Source organism: Hypanus sabinus, chromosome 10, assembly GCF_030144855.1.
Source record: "Hypanus sabinus isolate sHypSab1 chromosome 10, sHypSab1.hap1, whole genome shotgun sequence".
NCBI lineage: Eukaryota > Metazoa > Chordata > Chondrichthyes > Myliobatiformes > Dasyatidae > Hypanus > Hypanus sabinus.
In genome coordinates, this window is record NC_082715.1 from 50,357,401 (window position 1) to 50,372,895 (window position 15,495).

General features: G+C 39.6%; 2 protein-coding genes across 2 annotated transcripts in view; one reads left to right on the forward strand and one right to left on the reverse strand.

Annotated features, from left to right (window-relative positions):
* LOC132400288 (flap endonuclease GEN homolog 1) overlaps window positions 1–743 on the reverse strand; it is a 37,762-nt gene extending 37,019 nt beyond the window's left edge. The window contains exons 1-2 of the mRNA XM_059981255.1: window positions 526–743; window positions 251–429 (exon numbers count right to left, since the gene is read on the reverse strand). Of these exons, the coding sequence (XP_059837238.1) occupies window positions 251–411 (161 nt within the window). The 5' untranslated portion in view covers window positions 412–429; window positions 526–743. The remainder of the gene's footprint in view (window positions 1–250; window positions 430–525) is intronic.
* Window positions 744–980: 237 nt separating this feature from the next.
* Window positions 981–15,495, forward strand: part of LOC132400655 (structural maintenance of chromosomes protein 6-like) — a 78,192-nt gene continuing 63,677 nt past the window's right edge. The window contains exons 1-5 of the mRNA XM_059981857.1: window positions 981–1,088; window positions 4,450–4,620; window positions 10,923–11,040; window positions 12,213–12,318; window positions 12,877–13,013. Coding sequence (XP_059837840.1) covers window positions 4,459–4,620; window positions 10,923–11,040; window positions 12,213–12,318; window positions 12,877–13,013 — 523 coding nt within the window. The 5' untranslated portion in view covers window positions 981–1,088; window positions 4,450–4,458. The remainder of the gene's footprint in view (window positions 1,089–4,449; window positions 4,621–10,922; window positions 11,041–12,212; window positions 12,319–12,876; window positions 13,014–15,495) is intronic.

The following is a 15,495-nucleotide window of genomic DNA, read 5'->3' on the forward strand; positions in this document are numbered from 1 at the left end:
GATAATAATAAGAGAACAAGTTCAAAAAATGTTTTTAATGTGGATTAACATGTGTCCTGGGACAGCCACCAACGCATTAGTAGAATGTCATTTCTCATCCTCTCCTGTGAGCACTTTGTCTGTCCAATAGGAGTAGCAACATCAAAACGTTTTCCAGTGTAGAACCACAGAGTAATGTCATTACTTCATAGCAGAGATGGCTCAATATTGCAAAACATCATACAAGGATTTCGGACACATTTCACGTTACCTGAGATGCGGCTTGTTCACTGTTCCCATCATACCCTTCACCGATTGAGCCTCGCAGACCCATAAACTCATATCCACAGCTAACGTTTTCCCTTTAAGACTTTGCAATGGAACATATTCTTTAACAGGCTCCAAAATCTGCCACAGATCATTCACTCCCATGATTCAGTTGTTCAGAAACTTTTAAAAAAACATACATACATATTAGTTTCTAACAAAACTTGTTATAAAGTTAACCAGCTTTTTTTAACGGAGAAAGTCCCAAAAGATCCTCACCGGCTTATAAATATCTGACTTATAGTGAAGAAGAAACTGATAGTTACGCATTTACGTTTCCCCAGTTTCAGCAAAACTCTGTTTCCTTTCTCTTAAGTTTCCCATTCTCAGCAACAATCAGTCTGAACCGGCAGTTTTGCATGACGGATGAACGATTCGGAAACTAAGATGATGAGACAGAAACTGAAAACGTATCATAGAATATCCTTAAAGCCGGAAGCCAATTGTCCTGTTTAAATTCCCCGCCTGAACAACAGCGCATGCGCGCAGCCGCCGCCTCTCTGGACTTGCGCAGAGTACGTGCTGAAGCTCTCGGCTGTTGACAAAGCCGGGGAACTGGGCATGCGTACAACAGTGATGTCAAAGTCACGCCGAGCAGCCAACTGCGTTCTGCCGAGTGTTGGAGCAGGAAAACCGACCAGGCAGGTCGCTGGGATTAATACGCAGGCGCATAACTGACATTGTAATTGGATGGACGCGTCTGGGCGATTGTGCGCATGTGCAATGTCGTAGTTAAATTTTGAATAGATTTTCGGCGGATTTTGGTCAAGGTTCCTTGAGGGGTGAGTGTTGTAAACGGCAGTAGTGTTGGTAGGGGGGAGGAAGTTACCAGGGGCTGGGCTGGTGGGCAATACCCTGGTTATAGCTGGCGCGAAGTTCATTGGTTTCTCTATGAACTGTTGGCGAGAGTCACCTAAATGAGGGCCGGATTGAGTTGCAATTAATTAGTCACGGTGGCTGTTCGGCCTATCAAATCCTTTCGGAGTGTATATAAACTTCCATCCTTCACAGACTTACAGATCATTCCTAAACAGATAGTTGTTCACTTTTTAACGCTAACCGAGTCTGTAGCCTTGGCCCTGACTACACTCGAAATTTAAAAAAACCTGAAGTTGTAGCTGGTTCTTTTGTCCAGTGCCAGCATTTTATGTTCCAATTTCTAGCAATAGAAGCAGTTTCTCTGTGTCTTTACCCTTTATGGTTTTGATAATATCAAGTTTTCTGACGCTCTCCTTTTATGAAAACAACAATCCACATTCTACAACGAATTCAGATGACTAAAACCCTTCAGGCTGGGCAATCATTTTGATAAGACAACTGAACCCTCTCTAAACCATACTGTATGGAACTCGATGCAATGTTTAATTGCAGCCAAACAAGATTTTCCTTTATGAATTTTTGTGACTTCCTTGTTTCTGCAGTGCTTTTATTTATAAACCCCGTGTGCTTTTCTTTCGAAAATGAGCACTAAAATCATAGTTCAAAGTCAGTTTATTATCAAAGTGTATTTATGTCACCACATACTACCCCAAAATTCATTTTCTTGTGGGCGTTCACAGTAAATACAAGAAGCACAGCAGAATCAATGAAAGACTGCACCCAACAGGGTGGACAAATGGCCAAATGCAAAAGACAAACTGTAAATACAAAAAGAGACAAAATGAACACAATAAGTAAACAAGCAGTAAATATCAACAACATGAAATAATGACTCCTTGACAGTGAGTCCACAGATTGTGGGAACAGTTCAGTGATGAGGCAAGTGAAGTTATTCCTTCTGGTTCAGGAGCCTGATTATTGAGGATGGTAACTTTTCCTGAACCTGGTGGTGTGAGTACCTTCTTCCTGATGGCAGAGAGCATAGCTTGGGTGTTGAGGGTCCTTTAATGGATGCTGCTTTCCTGTGACAGAGTTCCATGTAGATGTGCTCGGTATTGGAGAGGCCTTTACCTGTGATGGACAGGGCTGTATCCACTACTTTACTAAGATGCTCCTCTTATCTGCTCTATATTCAATAAGATCCTTTCATTAGGGTCACTTTGCAGCAGTAACCCTGGAATTCTTTTATTCCCTTTTAGTCTGAATATCATTTGTCTCTGAGCCTTTCCAGTCCAGTTGGATTGAGGATCCTTGCATTGCAACCTGACTGAAGAACTGCCTCTTCATCTTAAGGCTCAATAGCCAATATCTTTCTTTGAAATTGTGACCTGTCTTTAATCACTTTCGCAGGTTCCCACACATCTTCAGCAAGCTATGGAATGCTGCACAAGTATTAGTTCAAAATCCACCTGTGAAATTTAAATTCAATTCATAATCTGACATTTTAAAAATGCATAAACATTTTAAAAAATAAAGTTATAAATTGATAAGTTCACTGTCCCTTTCGGGAGGAAGTCTGCCGGTGTTGCAAGCTAGATGTGACTGGAGTGTGGCAATCTGAAATTGTTTACCAAGTCAACAACAACTGAAAATGTGCAATAGATGCCCACACACCGATAAATAATGAAAAAAAATCTCACAATTATTTCTGATCTTTTCTATTTACTGAGTATTTTCTCTTTTTTGACTGTTCACCCTATCTTGAACAAACTGCTTTTAAGTTGATTTTAATATACAGTGTTGCTAGAAAGTTTGTGAATCCTGCAGAATTGTCTCTTTATCTGCATATGTGACCTAAAATGTGATCAGATCTTCACACAAGTCCTAAAACTAGATAAAGAGAGCCCAATTAAATAAATAACTCAAAAACATTATACTTGTTCATTTATTTATTGAGAAAAAATGTAAAAGGTTTACATGTATTTTCCAACAAATACATGAGTCTCAGGGCATTCTTCCAACAGCCTTCTGGCTTATCCATGTGGTCTTTAGCAGACTTTAGACAGGCAGCAGTGTTCTTGGAGTGTTGTGGCTTTTTTCTTGCAATCCTGCATGCACACCATTGTTGTTTACTGTTTGCTTGATGGTAGACTCTTGAACACTTACATTAGGTAATGCAGGAGGTCTGTAGCTCCTTAACAAATTTTCTAGCACTACTGTATGTAAGAATGACATTTGTTTTAAGCAAACGCTATGTCATATTGTCCACCCTAGAATCATCATAGAAGGTAATGCTGGTCAATGACAGGTTACTTTTTGTTTATAGAACTAAGCACATCTGCACCCTATTAATTGTGTCCTGAAAGGCAAGCCGAGTATGTCGCCAGAGCTGGGGTCTGGAAATGGAAGAAATTGTGCTGTATGGAAATATTATGCATGTGTTTGAAAAGAAGGGGAAATGTTGAAGCAGTAGTCAAGGTCTCCTGTGTCCATGTGGATGCAAGTGTGAGTGAACATGCACAGATTGCACCTTTGTGTGTTTCCATATATGGGTGACCATTAGTACCCTTGCAGAAGAGCAGTTGGCATGTGGCAGCCTTTCAACAATAAAATAAATCACATGGTATGATGGTGGTTTCATGATTTGACATTCAAGACCTTGTTGATATTATTGATAGAAAATTCCATCAGATTTTCTAGTCATTAGAAAACTTAGAGGGTGTCACAGCAGAATAGACTGTATAAGGGCTTTTAAGATATTAATCCATAGCACTTAGATGCTCTTAATATAAAGCACCAAATATGAAACCAGTTCTTTTTGTTGTTGCTTGTAAGTGGTCTGCGTGAGCATCCCTTTTGTTCACTTGCGCATCTACCACTGTTTTGTTTATTCTTTGGAACTGTTATCCATGTTGAATTCCAGTAACTTAATTTTCCCCACAGTTGAGGGAAATGTACATGTTGGAAATCTGAACCGAAACAGAATATAATAGAAATACTTCACAGGTTAGGCAGCATTTATTTGACGTGGGTCAAAGAATGTTGCTCTTTTTAGTCTATCTAGTATTTTTTGTTTCGATTACAGATCAGTTTATGAATTTGTTAATACCAGAAGAATGTATTTTGAAGAGTGGGCTGAAGTTTTAGAGATGAGTTCATCCCTGATGAGGTGCAGTCAGAATAGTTTAGCTATATTTCAGAGGGTATTGTACAAGTCAGAGTTTAAAGCAAAAATATACAGGCATGTTCAATTTAAGCTCAGTTCTGAAGAAGTTTAAGGTAATATTGTTAATGATTTGGCATCTTTCTGATTTGTGGTTCTAGTGATTTAACATGTCAAAACGAAAAGAACATGTTTCTGAAGGGGTAGTGTCCACAAAAAGAATCAAAACTGAAATCATTAAGGAAAGTGATCCAGATGAAGTTAACGGAGGTAATTGGAATGCTGCAGCAATCAATGGACAAAGTGGAGACTCTCTTCCAAATTCACTCATGGTAAGTTATTTATAATGTGTAGAAGCAGTATTGTCTAAGGATAATACTTCTCGAGTGAAGCAAAATAGTACAAAGATGTTTTTGTACACTTCCTTGAAGTCTTGATTATAGAACAGCAGTCCCACGTAACCTTGCAATTTTGATTACTTAATGTATTGCATTTGACACTGCGTATTACAGAATGGTCTTATTTACATTGGAGAAACCAAACTACTTGCAGTACTACTCTTTTCAGGCTGCAAGGGTGATGCTGAGAATTTGGTTATATGTCAAATGAATTCTGCATCCTACTTCTGCTTTGACCTCTTCAGCTTTTTGTGTTGCTCCAGGAACAGCATCTCATTCTATTTGGGCATTTAGTAGACCTTGGGACTCTAACATTAGAATTTATCAATTTGAGGTAATTACCCTTTTCATGTTATCCTCATGGATGATGCTTTCGACATTGTCAGTTTTTTTAAATGTTCATAACCTGTTAATTTTTGTTTTAGTTACCATTTTGTTTTTGGAAGAGGAAAGTTGTGAAAGAAGTAACTTAATTGTCTTGATTATGTTGGTTTTGAAATAATCTGCATTCTTGTGCTTCTGAGTGTGCACCTAGCCCTTGATCTTCATTTTAGGCCTCATTGTCCTTAATCACAGTGGACTTGATAATAAATGTCTTCCCTTCTGGTTTAGTTATCTCTGGTGTTTAATCCTGTATCCTTGATAATTGACATTCAACATTTTCTAAAGGTCTAGGGAGATAGACTTTATATTGATCATCATATCTTCAAAGATATTATTTCATTCTTTTTGTAAGAAGACTGAAGAAATAAATGATTGAGAATGCATAATGTTGAGTCCAAAGCATGTTTGTCTTCAAATGTAAAACAGACGTAATAAGTTTGTAACTGAATAATTGGCTTAAAGTGAGGTAAATTTCCATCATGTAAGAGATAATTGATACTATACTGGCTCACATACTGATTTTCGTTTTGTCGGAGAAATTGAGTATGGATTTATTTATTTTGCATCTTTTTTATACCTTGGATATGGTAAATGTTGGATCTTGGACATTTTGGCAGGTGACTGAAGTGTTGTAGATGGGAAAAGAGACTGCTTTTGACTCCTTATGACCCCTCAACACTTGTAATAACAGTATCCTTCAGGTTATCAAAAATTGAATGCTATGGAAGTGATACTGGAGAGACTCTTAAATGGCAGTTGAAGACTTTTGTTGCTTAATAATAAGCTGGATGGAGTTCTAAATGTTATATTCTATATTTCGGGTTTGCTTGTGTCAGAAAGAAAAAACAAGTTCTGCACTCTCAGTTTAAAAAAATATAATAGGAATATGTTATTAAAAGATTGATCAATGTGATAGGGTGCCACAGTAGCGTAGCTGTTAGTCCAAAGCTATTACAGCTTGGGATGTTGGAGTTCGGAATTCAATTTTGACGTCTTCTGAGAAAGTCTGGATGTTCTTCCCTTGTGTGCGTGGGTTTCCTCCGGGTTCTCTGGTTTCCTCCCATGGTCCAACTAACCAAGTAGGTTAATTGGTTATTGTAAATCATCCTTTGATCAGGCTAGGGTTAGATTGGTGGGTTGCTGGGTGGTGCAGCTCATTCAGTCAAAAGGGACTGTTAAGTTTTGTATCTCAAAAAATTAAAAAAATCATAATAGCAGAATAATTATATCATTTGCTTTTGTTCTTATAAGAACAGGAAAAGGAGATACAGCATTGGTTGTTGAAGTAAATAATAAGTTGACTGTACTCAGGTTGGAAAAAGGGGTACTTTAGATAAACTAATTCAAAGATTCCAAATATATTTATTATCAAAGTGAGTTTACAGAATACAACTCTGAGATTTGTCCTCCTGTAGGCAACCAAAAAGCAAAGTAACACCCTAGAACCAGTTCAAGAAAACAACAAACAACCAATACACAAGAAAAGAAAGGGCAAAAAGTGAGCAAACAACACATAGAATATCAAACATCAAACATGGAGTTCAGTATTATTCAGTTCGACGTTGCCCAACTGACTGCAGGCCGCAGAGCCCAGGAGCCCAGCCACATCAACCACTTGATCAAAGTGCTCAAAAAGTGCAAAAGAATGAGTAACTGGAATCCCGAAACACATGCAACATGAACCTCAAAATCCCCCAAAATGAGCTGATCAATCCCTGCAATGTGGATCCCAAAACTCCTGCACTTTCCTCCAACAGCAGCTAGCAAGAGGGAGTGGAAGACTGATGAAATGCAGGCAAATGGTGCCAGTCACCCACTTGCCCTCTGCTTTTTTCCTCGTTGACTTCAGCCTTGCTTGATGCCTCAGTTGAAGAGAAGAAATGGAATCAATCATGGGTTTGCTCCCGACTCCAGGCTGCACATTCCACTCCCAACCTCACCAAAATCCCTCGGATACAGCAAACCACCAGAATACTCAGTCGGCCCAAAAATATACCATCACAGCTTAGTAGTAGAATTATATTTGAAAGGAAGTAAGCAAAGTAGTTTCGTGGGCTGTCTGCAGGATGCCTCCGTTGGTTGTGTTTGCTGGCGCCATCTTGAAGACTCATTATATTCTAGGTAAATCCCCTCATCTAAATTCCATTTCAAAGAGGGCAAGATATATAGAGGTATTACTGCCTATTTTAACAATAAGTTGGAAGGCAATGCATTTCCAGGGGATTGGTAAATAGCTTTTTTTTATATTGAGGCAATCCTGATTGAGCAAGCTTACTGACTTTGAAGAAATAACTGGAAGACTGGGGTGTGGTGATATAAAGGGTTTAATTTATCTGGATTTATAAAAGGCCAACAATAATATATGAGGTTAGAAAATGTGGGATTAGGGCAGGAAGCAAAATGGATTGCTAGCCTGGGACTGAAAGTGAGAGGCTCTTTATAAACTTGCTGAATGAGAAATAATTGTGAGGAAGAAAATTTTGCTGGTAAGAGCTTGTTTATTTCTAGAAATGTGCTCATCCCGGTGTGGAGGATCAGAATGATTCAGGAATTGAAATATGACAACTGCTGGTAATTTTGTCACGTTTACTAGCCATTAAGAAAACAAGCTAGGCACTAGGGTTTTTTTCTAGAGGGATAGAATTTAAAACTGCAGGAAGTTGCATACTCAACCAGCTTCATCATGGGTGCTATCCTCTCCAGTACCGAGGATATTTTCAAAGGGTGATGCTTCAAAAAGGGGGCATCCATCTTTAAGGAACCCCATCACTCAGGACACGGCCCCTTCTCTTTGCTGCCATGAAGGAGGAGATACAAGAGTCTGATGACAGATGCTCAACATTTTAGATGTATATTGATTCTGATTCTGTTAGTGTTGGTGGTGTAAAGCTAAGTGAATCAGAATCAGGTTTATTATCACTGGCATGTGTCGTGAAATTTGTTAACTTAGCAGCAGCAGTTCAATGCAACACATAATATAGAATAAATCAGTCAATCAATTACAGGATATGTATATTGAATAGTTTAAAAATCATGCAAAAACAAATAATATATATTTTTAAAGTGAGATAGTGTTCACGGGTTCAATGTCCATTTAGAAATCAGATGGCAAAGTGGAAGAACCAGTTCCTGAATCGCTGACTGTGTACCTTCAGCTTTCTGTATCTCCCTCCTGATGGTAACAGTGAGAAAAGGGCATGCCCTGGGTGCTGAAGGTTCTTAGTAATGGATGCTGCCTTTCTGAGGCACCACTCCTTGAAGATGTCCTGGGTACTTTGTAGTACCCATCTTAGCTCCCAAGATAGTATCCTGGATGGAGCAGACTAAATTTACAGATTTACAGCTTTTTTCGGTCCTGTACAGTAGCCCCTTCCCCCACCCCCATACTAGAAAGTGATGCAGTCTGTCAGAATGCTCTCCATGGTACATCTATAGAAGTTTTTGAGTGTATTTGGTGACATACCAAATCTCTTCAAATTCCGAATGAAGTATAGTCACTGTCTTGCCTTCTTTATAACTACATCGGTATGTTGGGACCAGGTTAGATCCTTAGAGATCTTGACACCCAAGAACTTGAAACTGCTCACTCTCAGATCTCACTTCTGATCCCTGTATAATGATTGGTATGTGTTCCTTCGTCTTACCCTTCCTGAAGTCTGCTACCAGCTCTTTCATCTTACTGACGTTGTGCCAGGTTGTTGCTGCGACACCACTCCACTAGTTGGCACATCTGACCTCTGTATGCCCTCTTGTCACCATTTAAGATTCTAACAACAATGGTTGTATCATCAGCAGATTTATAGATGGTATTTAAGTTATGCTTAGCCACCCAGTAATCAGTATAGAGAGAGTAGAGCAGCGGGCAAAGCACACACCCCTGAGGTGCACCAGTGTTGATCATCAGTGAGGAGGATATGTTATCACCAATCCGCACAGATTGTGGTCTTCTGGTTAGGAAGTCGAGTATCCAATTGCAGAGGGAGGTACAGGGGCCCAGGTTCTGCAACTTCTCAGTCAGGATTGTGGGATTAATGGTGTTGATTGCTGAGCTATAGTTGATGATCAGCATTCTGACACGGGTGTTTGTGTTGTCCAGTGGTCTCAAGCTGTGTGAACAGCCATTGAGATTGTATCTGCTGTTGACCTATTGTGACGGAAGGCAAATTGCAGTGGGTCCAGGTCCTTGCTGAGGCAGGAGTACAGTCTAGTCATGACCAACCTCTCAAAGCATTTCATCACTGTCGATGTGAGTGCTACTGGTCATTAAGGTAGCTCACATTCTTCTTAGGCACTGGTATAATTGTTGCCATTTTGAGAAAAGTGGGAACTTTCACCTGTAGCAGTGAGAGGTTGAAAATGTCCTTGAATACTCCCACTAGGTGGTTGGCACAGGTTTTCAGAGCCTTATCAGGACTTTCCCCTTGTGAGGGTTCACCCTCTTTAAAGACAGTCTAACATCGGCCTCTGAGACAGAGATCACAGGGTCTCAGGTGCAGCACGGATCTTCACAACTGTAGTTATATTCTCCCTTTCAAAGCAGGCATGGAAGGCCCCCTTCATCCGGTAGTGAAGCATCATTGCCATTAATGGTATTGGGTTTCACTTTGTAAAAAGTAATGTCTTGCAAACCCTGCCAGAGTTGTCATGCATCCATTGTTGCCTCCAACCACGTTCTAAAGTGTTTCTTCACCCTTGAAATAGCCCTCCGCAGATCATACCTAGTTTTCTGGCACAGACCTGGGTCACCAGATTTGAATGCCACAGATCTAGCCTTCAGTAGACAACGTACCTCCTGGTTCATCCATGGCTTTTGGTTTGGGAATGTACAGTATGTCTGATCCAGGTTCGAAGATGAATCCCTCAATGCACTCCAGTCCACCGATTGAAACCAGACCTGTAGACACTCCTGTACTTCCCTTGTGCATACCTTCTTGGTCCTCACTACTGGTGCTGCAGTTTTCAGTCTCTGCTTATACTCAGGGAGTAGAAGTTCAGCCAGGTGATCAGACTTCCCAAAGTAGAATAGCATGGTAGACCGCAAAGCACTCCAGCATGTGGTGAAAACTGCCCAGTGGATTATCAGCACCCAATTGCCCACCATTGAGAACATCTACCATAAATGTTGCCTGGGCAGGGCGAAAAGCGTTATCAAGGATGCATCTCACCCTAACCATGGACTTTTTACTCTCCTCCCATCTGGTAGGTGCTACAGGAGCCTCCGTTCCCGCATCAGCAGGTACAGGAAGAGCTTCTTCCCTGAGGCTGTGACCCTGCTGAACCTCACATCACAGCGCTAAGCAGTATCGCACCCATATTGTACTGTCTCAGTACTTTTATATTTGTGTGCTGTAGCACTTTTTATTCACAGTTATTTTGTAAATAACTCTCTTCTTTGCATTTCTGGTTAGATACTAACTGCATTTTATTTGGCTTTGTATCTGTACTCGGCACAATGACAATAAAGTTGAATCTAATCTAAAAATTGAAATAATGCTTAACAGGAGTCTGTTGGTATTAGACAGTCATTGAGTAATTCAGTAGGAAGTTTGGATGGAATTTGATTTTCATATCTTGGTGAGAATGTGAAACTTACTACCATAGAGGATAACTGATAAGCTTGGATAAAGGCACACAGGAGGAGACTTGACTATCACACCGACATCCGCACGAACAGATAATGGCCTGAAGGCTTATACATGTATGGCCTGTGTAATCCATTTCTTTACAGGTATTCTGTCTGCTTCACAGCACAGACTAATGTTTTGACAAAAAGCTTAATGTACAATATTATTTTTATTTTTCATGCTAGTTATACAGTGTGTATAGATCTAATTTGGACTTTGTTTTCCCAGAATGAAGGTGAAGTAGGAATAATCGAAAGTATTTCATTGAAAAATTTTATGTGCCATGCTTGCCTTGGACCTTTTAAATTTGGACCCAATGTGAACTTTGTGGTTGGAAACAACGGAAGTAAGTGTTGTCAGCTGTTGGTGAATTTGTGTTTTCTTCTCAACTATCAACTTACTGCTTTAACCTTCAAGCAGACTTACAGATTGTTATAGATTGCCTTGAGGTTTTCCATTTATTTGTAATATTAATATTTGTTAGCAGAAATATTTAAAGGAAATATACTTGCACTTTATAATCTATAAAGCCTCAATCCTATTGTTGTATGTCTGAGAAATGTTTCTGTATTCTGATGTCCATTTTTATTACATAGAATATTACCTTCTTTTGCTGTCATTATCTCTTGGTGGCAGCTCTGATTGTCCAATTCCTGAGCATGCACTATAAAGAAGTTCCCATGCTGAATTTCTTTTTTAATTCATAGAGCCTGCAGAACTCTTTGAAGGAGCTTTTTTGAAAATATTAATTTGTAATGAACCATCTACTCTACGTCAAACAATTCAGATTAAGAAAATACAAAGGTAGAGGGTTCCTATGAAACCTTTCTTAAGCCAAAATGGCTTAAAGCAAAGAACCATTAAATTATATGGGAAAAATTTTCGTAAAAGCAAAAATCCTCTTAGTAATGCGAAAACAGGTTACTAATGTAGGTCTTTTGTAAAAGCAGAGCGACGTAAAGCATACATTCGTAAAGCGGGGGACACTTGTTAAAATAATAAGAAAAATGATTAAGTGGCACAGGTTGTGAATTAGGGTGTGAATTACATAATTTCCCCCAACCGCACCCCACTGCACGACTGTTACATTTCACAACAAACCTATCCTACTCAGTGACATGATTGTCATGTCTGTTATTTGCCGTGAATATATTTTAAATCTGAGCATAGGTGATATTATGGTTTATTATTATCTAATGACAATTTATCTATGACCCATATAGATTATTTTTTTACCTTGTTATAACCAGCCAATTGTCCTAATTACTAAATATTGTTCCTGGTAACCATCACCGTTTTATGTGATAAGAATTGCTATGTATTTTTGGTTTTCTGTGTCAGTGCGCTACCCTTTCTACTTCAAAAGTGAAGTTGTTAGTTAACTGTGCATCTTAATGTTTCTTACAGACTTCTTACTAGGCAGTAGAATCATAGTGTTGTGAAATTGCTTTGGGAGAAAAAGGGGCAAGGCTAATGCACAAGAATATTTAAACATGTTTGTTCTCATTCTGTCTGTAGGTGGGAAGAGTGCTGTACTGACAGCCCTTATTGTAGGGCTTGGTGGGAAAGCTACTGCTACAAATCGGGGATCCTCAATAAAAGGATTTGTAAAAAGTGGTCAAAAGTAAGGTTTAATCATTTTGCTTTGATTAATCTGTATAGCTTGTATGTGATCATTGGTTATTTTTCTCTTTAGCAGTTTACTTCAAAGAAAACCATTCTTTTTAAAATAAATATTTTAAAAACTGATCAGAAGTCTGTGACGATGTAAGCTCTTTTTCTATACATCATGGCAACTTACTCCGTTTAGAATTCTCTGGAATATGCACTATTAGCTCCATTATAGGGTAGAGAAGCAGTGACCATAGTTGTTTTAGAATGACATTGGGGGGGGGGGGGGGTTCACAGTTTTTATTTAACCATTAAAATACTCACTGGATCCTTGGTTCGGCATGGGTGGAGAGCCACTCCCATGATACCTGATATTTTTCCAATTTTATTTTTGTGGTCTGGGACCCATTTAAAACTCCATTTGAATAATTTATTCAGTGATCTGGTGATATTATTCTAAGACAAGAGCGTTGAACACTCAGTAAATATCAACTTTAATTTCTAACTTTTGTACTTTTCATTTGTAGTTCTGCAGATATTTAAATAACATTAAGTAACTTTTCATTTGTAGTTCGGCAGATATTTCAATAACATTAAGAAACAGAGGACCTGATGCATTTAAATCTAATAAATATGGAGAGACTGTCATTGTGGAGCAGCGTATTTCAGGGGATGGAATAAGACAATACAAATTGAAAAGTCAATCAGGTAAAGTTCTGTTTTTTATTATTTTAAAGTCATCTTTTGGGATATGGGTGTCATTGTTGCCCACATCCAATTATCCCTGAAGACTCTGGTAATCCATCTCTCAGAATCTCCATAGGTTTTGCAGTGAAGTAAGTCCCAGAGTATTGTTTTTAGCAGAATCCAGGATTTGGACTGGGTAGCAATGAGAGAAGGACAACATATTTCCATATCAGAATGTTGTGCAACTTGAGGAAGAACTTGTAGATGGTAGTATTCCAATGTGCCTGATACCCTTGATATTCTTAGTGCTCAGAGTTGTTTCTGGTGGGCTGGGGCTGCTGATTGAGTAGCAATCTGCATTTTTGTTGATGGTGTAAAGTGGTTACACTACACCAGTGATGCTGTATGCCAATTAAGATGGCTGTTTTAAGCTGAGAATTGAGAAGTGGTTACAGTGGATTTGGAGCAGTTTTAGGCCATGTATGCTAAAAGGACATCCCTCTATTTTGAGGCTGTGTCCTCTTCATATGACAGGCCACTCGATCCTGGAATGATTTTCATGAACCATCATTGAACCCTCTCCAGAGCACATCCTTTCAAAGATATGGGGCTCAAAACTGCTCACAATACATCAAGTGAGGCCTCAACAGTACTTTATAGAGTCCAACATTTCATCCTTTTATATTCTAGTCCTCTTGAAATGAATGCTAACATCACATTTGCCTTCCTCACCACAGACACAACCAGAAAATTAACTTTTAGGAAACTTGTACAAGGACTCCCAAGTCCCTTTTCGCCTCAGTTTTTTTTGTATTTTCTCTCTATTTAGAAAGCAGTCATCCTTTGATTTCCTCTACCAAAGTGCATGACCATACACTCACCATCACTATATTCCATCTGCCACTTCTTTGCCCATTTTCCTAATCTGTTGTATGTCTTTCTGTAGCCACTCTATTTCCTCAAAACTCCCTGCCCCTCTGATTACCTTCATATTGTCTGCAAACTTCGTAACGTCCATCAATTCCATCATCCAAGTCACTGATATATAATGGAAGAAGAATCGGTCCCAACATAGCCTTTGTGGAACGCCACTTGTCATCAGTGGCCAACCAGAAAAGGCTCCCTTTATTCCCGTTCTTTGCCTCCTGCCAATCAGCTACTGCATTATCCATGCGCTTGTAGCTTGTTAAGCAGGCTCACCTGTGGCACCTTGTCAAAGGCCTTCAGAATATCCAATTACACAATGTCAACTGATTTCCTTTGTCTATCTTGCTTGTTATTTCTTCAAAGAATTTCAACAAATTTGTCAGTCAGGATTTTTCCTTGAGGAAACCATGCTGACTACAGCTTACTTTATTATGTACCTCCAAGTACCCTGTGACCTCATCCTTAATAATCAACTGTGGCATCTTCCCAGCTACTGAGGTCAGACTAGTTGCTCTATAGAAACATAAAAAATAGGTGCCATTTGGCCCTTCGAGCCTGCACCGCCATTCAGTATGATCATGGCTGATCATCCAACTCAGAACCCTGTACCTGCTTTCTCTCCATACCCCCTGATCCCTTTAGCCACAAGGGCCATATCTAACTTCCTCTTAAATATAGCCAATGAACCGGCCTCAACTGTTTCCTGTGACAGAGAATTCCACAGATTCACCACTCTTTGTGTGAAGAAGTTTTTCTCATCTCGGTCCCAAAAGGCTTCCCCTTTATCCTTAAACTGTGACCCCTCGTTCTGGACTTCCCCAACATTGGAAACAATCTTCCTGCACCTAGCCTGTCCAATCCCTTTAGAATTTTACACGTTTCAATAAGATCCCCCCCTCAATCTTCTAAATTCCAGTGAGTATAAGCCTAGACGATCCAGTCTTTCTTCATATGAAAGTCCTGCCATCCCAGGAATCAATCTGTTGAACCTTCTCTGTACTCCCTCTATGGCAAGAATGTCTTTCCTCAAAGTAGGGGACCAAAACTGCACACAATACTCTAGCTGTGGTCTCACCAAGGCCTTGTACAACTGCAGTAGAACCTCCCTGCTCCTGTACTCAAATCCTCTTGCTATGAATGCCAACATACCATTTGCCTTTTTCACCGCCTGCTGTATCTGCATGCCCACTTTCAATGACTGGTGTACAATGACACCCAGGTCTCATTCTACCTCCCTTTTTCCTAATCGGCCACCATTCAGATAATAATCTGTTTTCCTGTTCTTGCAGCCAAAGTGGATAACCTCACATTTATCCACATTAAATTGCATCTGCCATGAATTTGCCCACTCGCCTAACCTATTCAAGTCACCCTGCATCCTCTTCGCATCCTCCTCACAGCTAACACCGCTGCCCAGCTTTGTGTCATCCGCAAACTTGGAGATGCTGCATTTAATTCCCTCGTCTAAATCATTAATATATATTGTAAACAACTGGGGTCCCAGCACTGAGCCTTACGGTACCCCACTAGTCACCACCTGCCAATCTGAAAAACTCCCATTTATTCCCACTTTCTG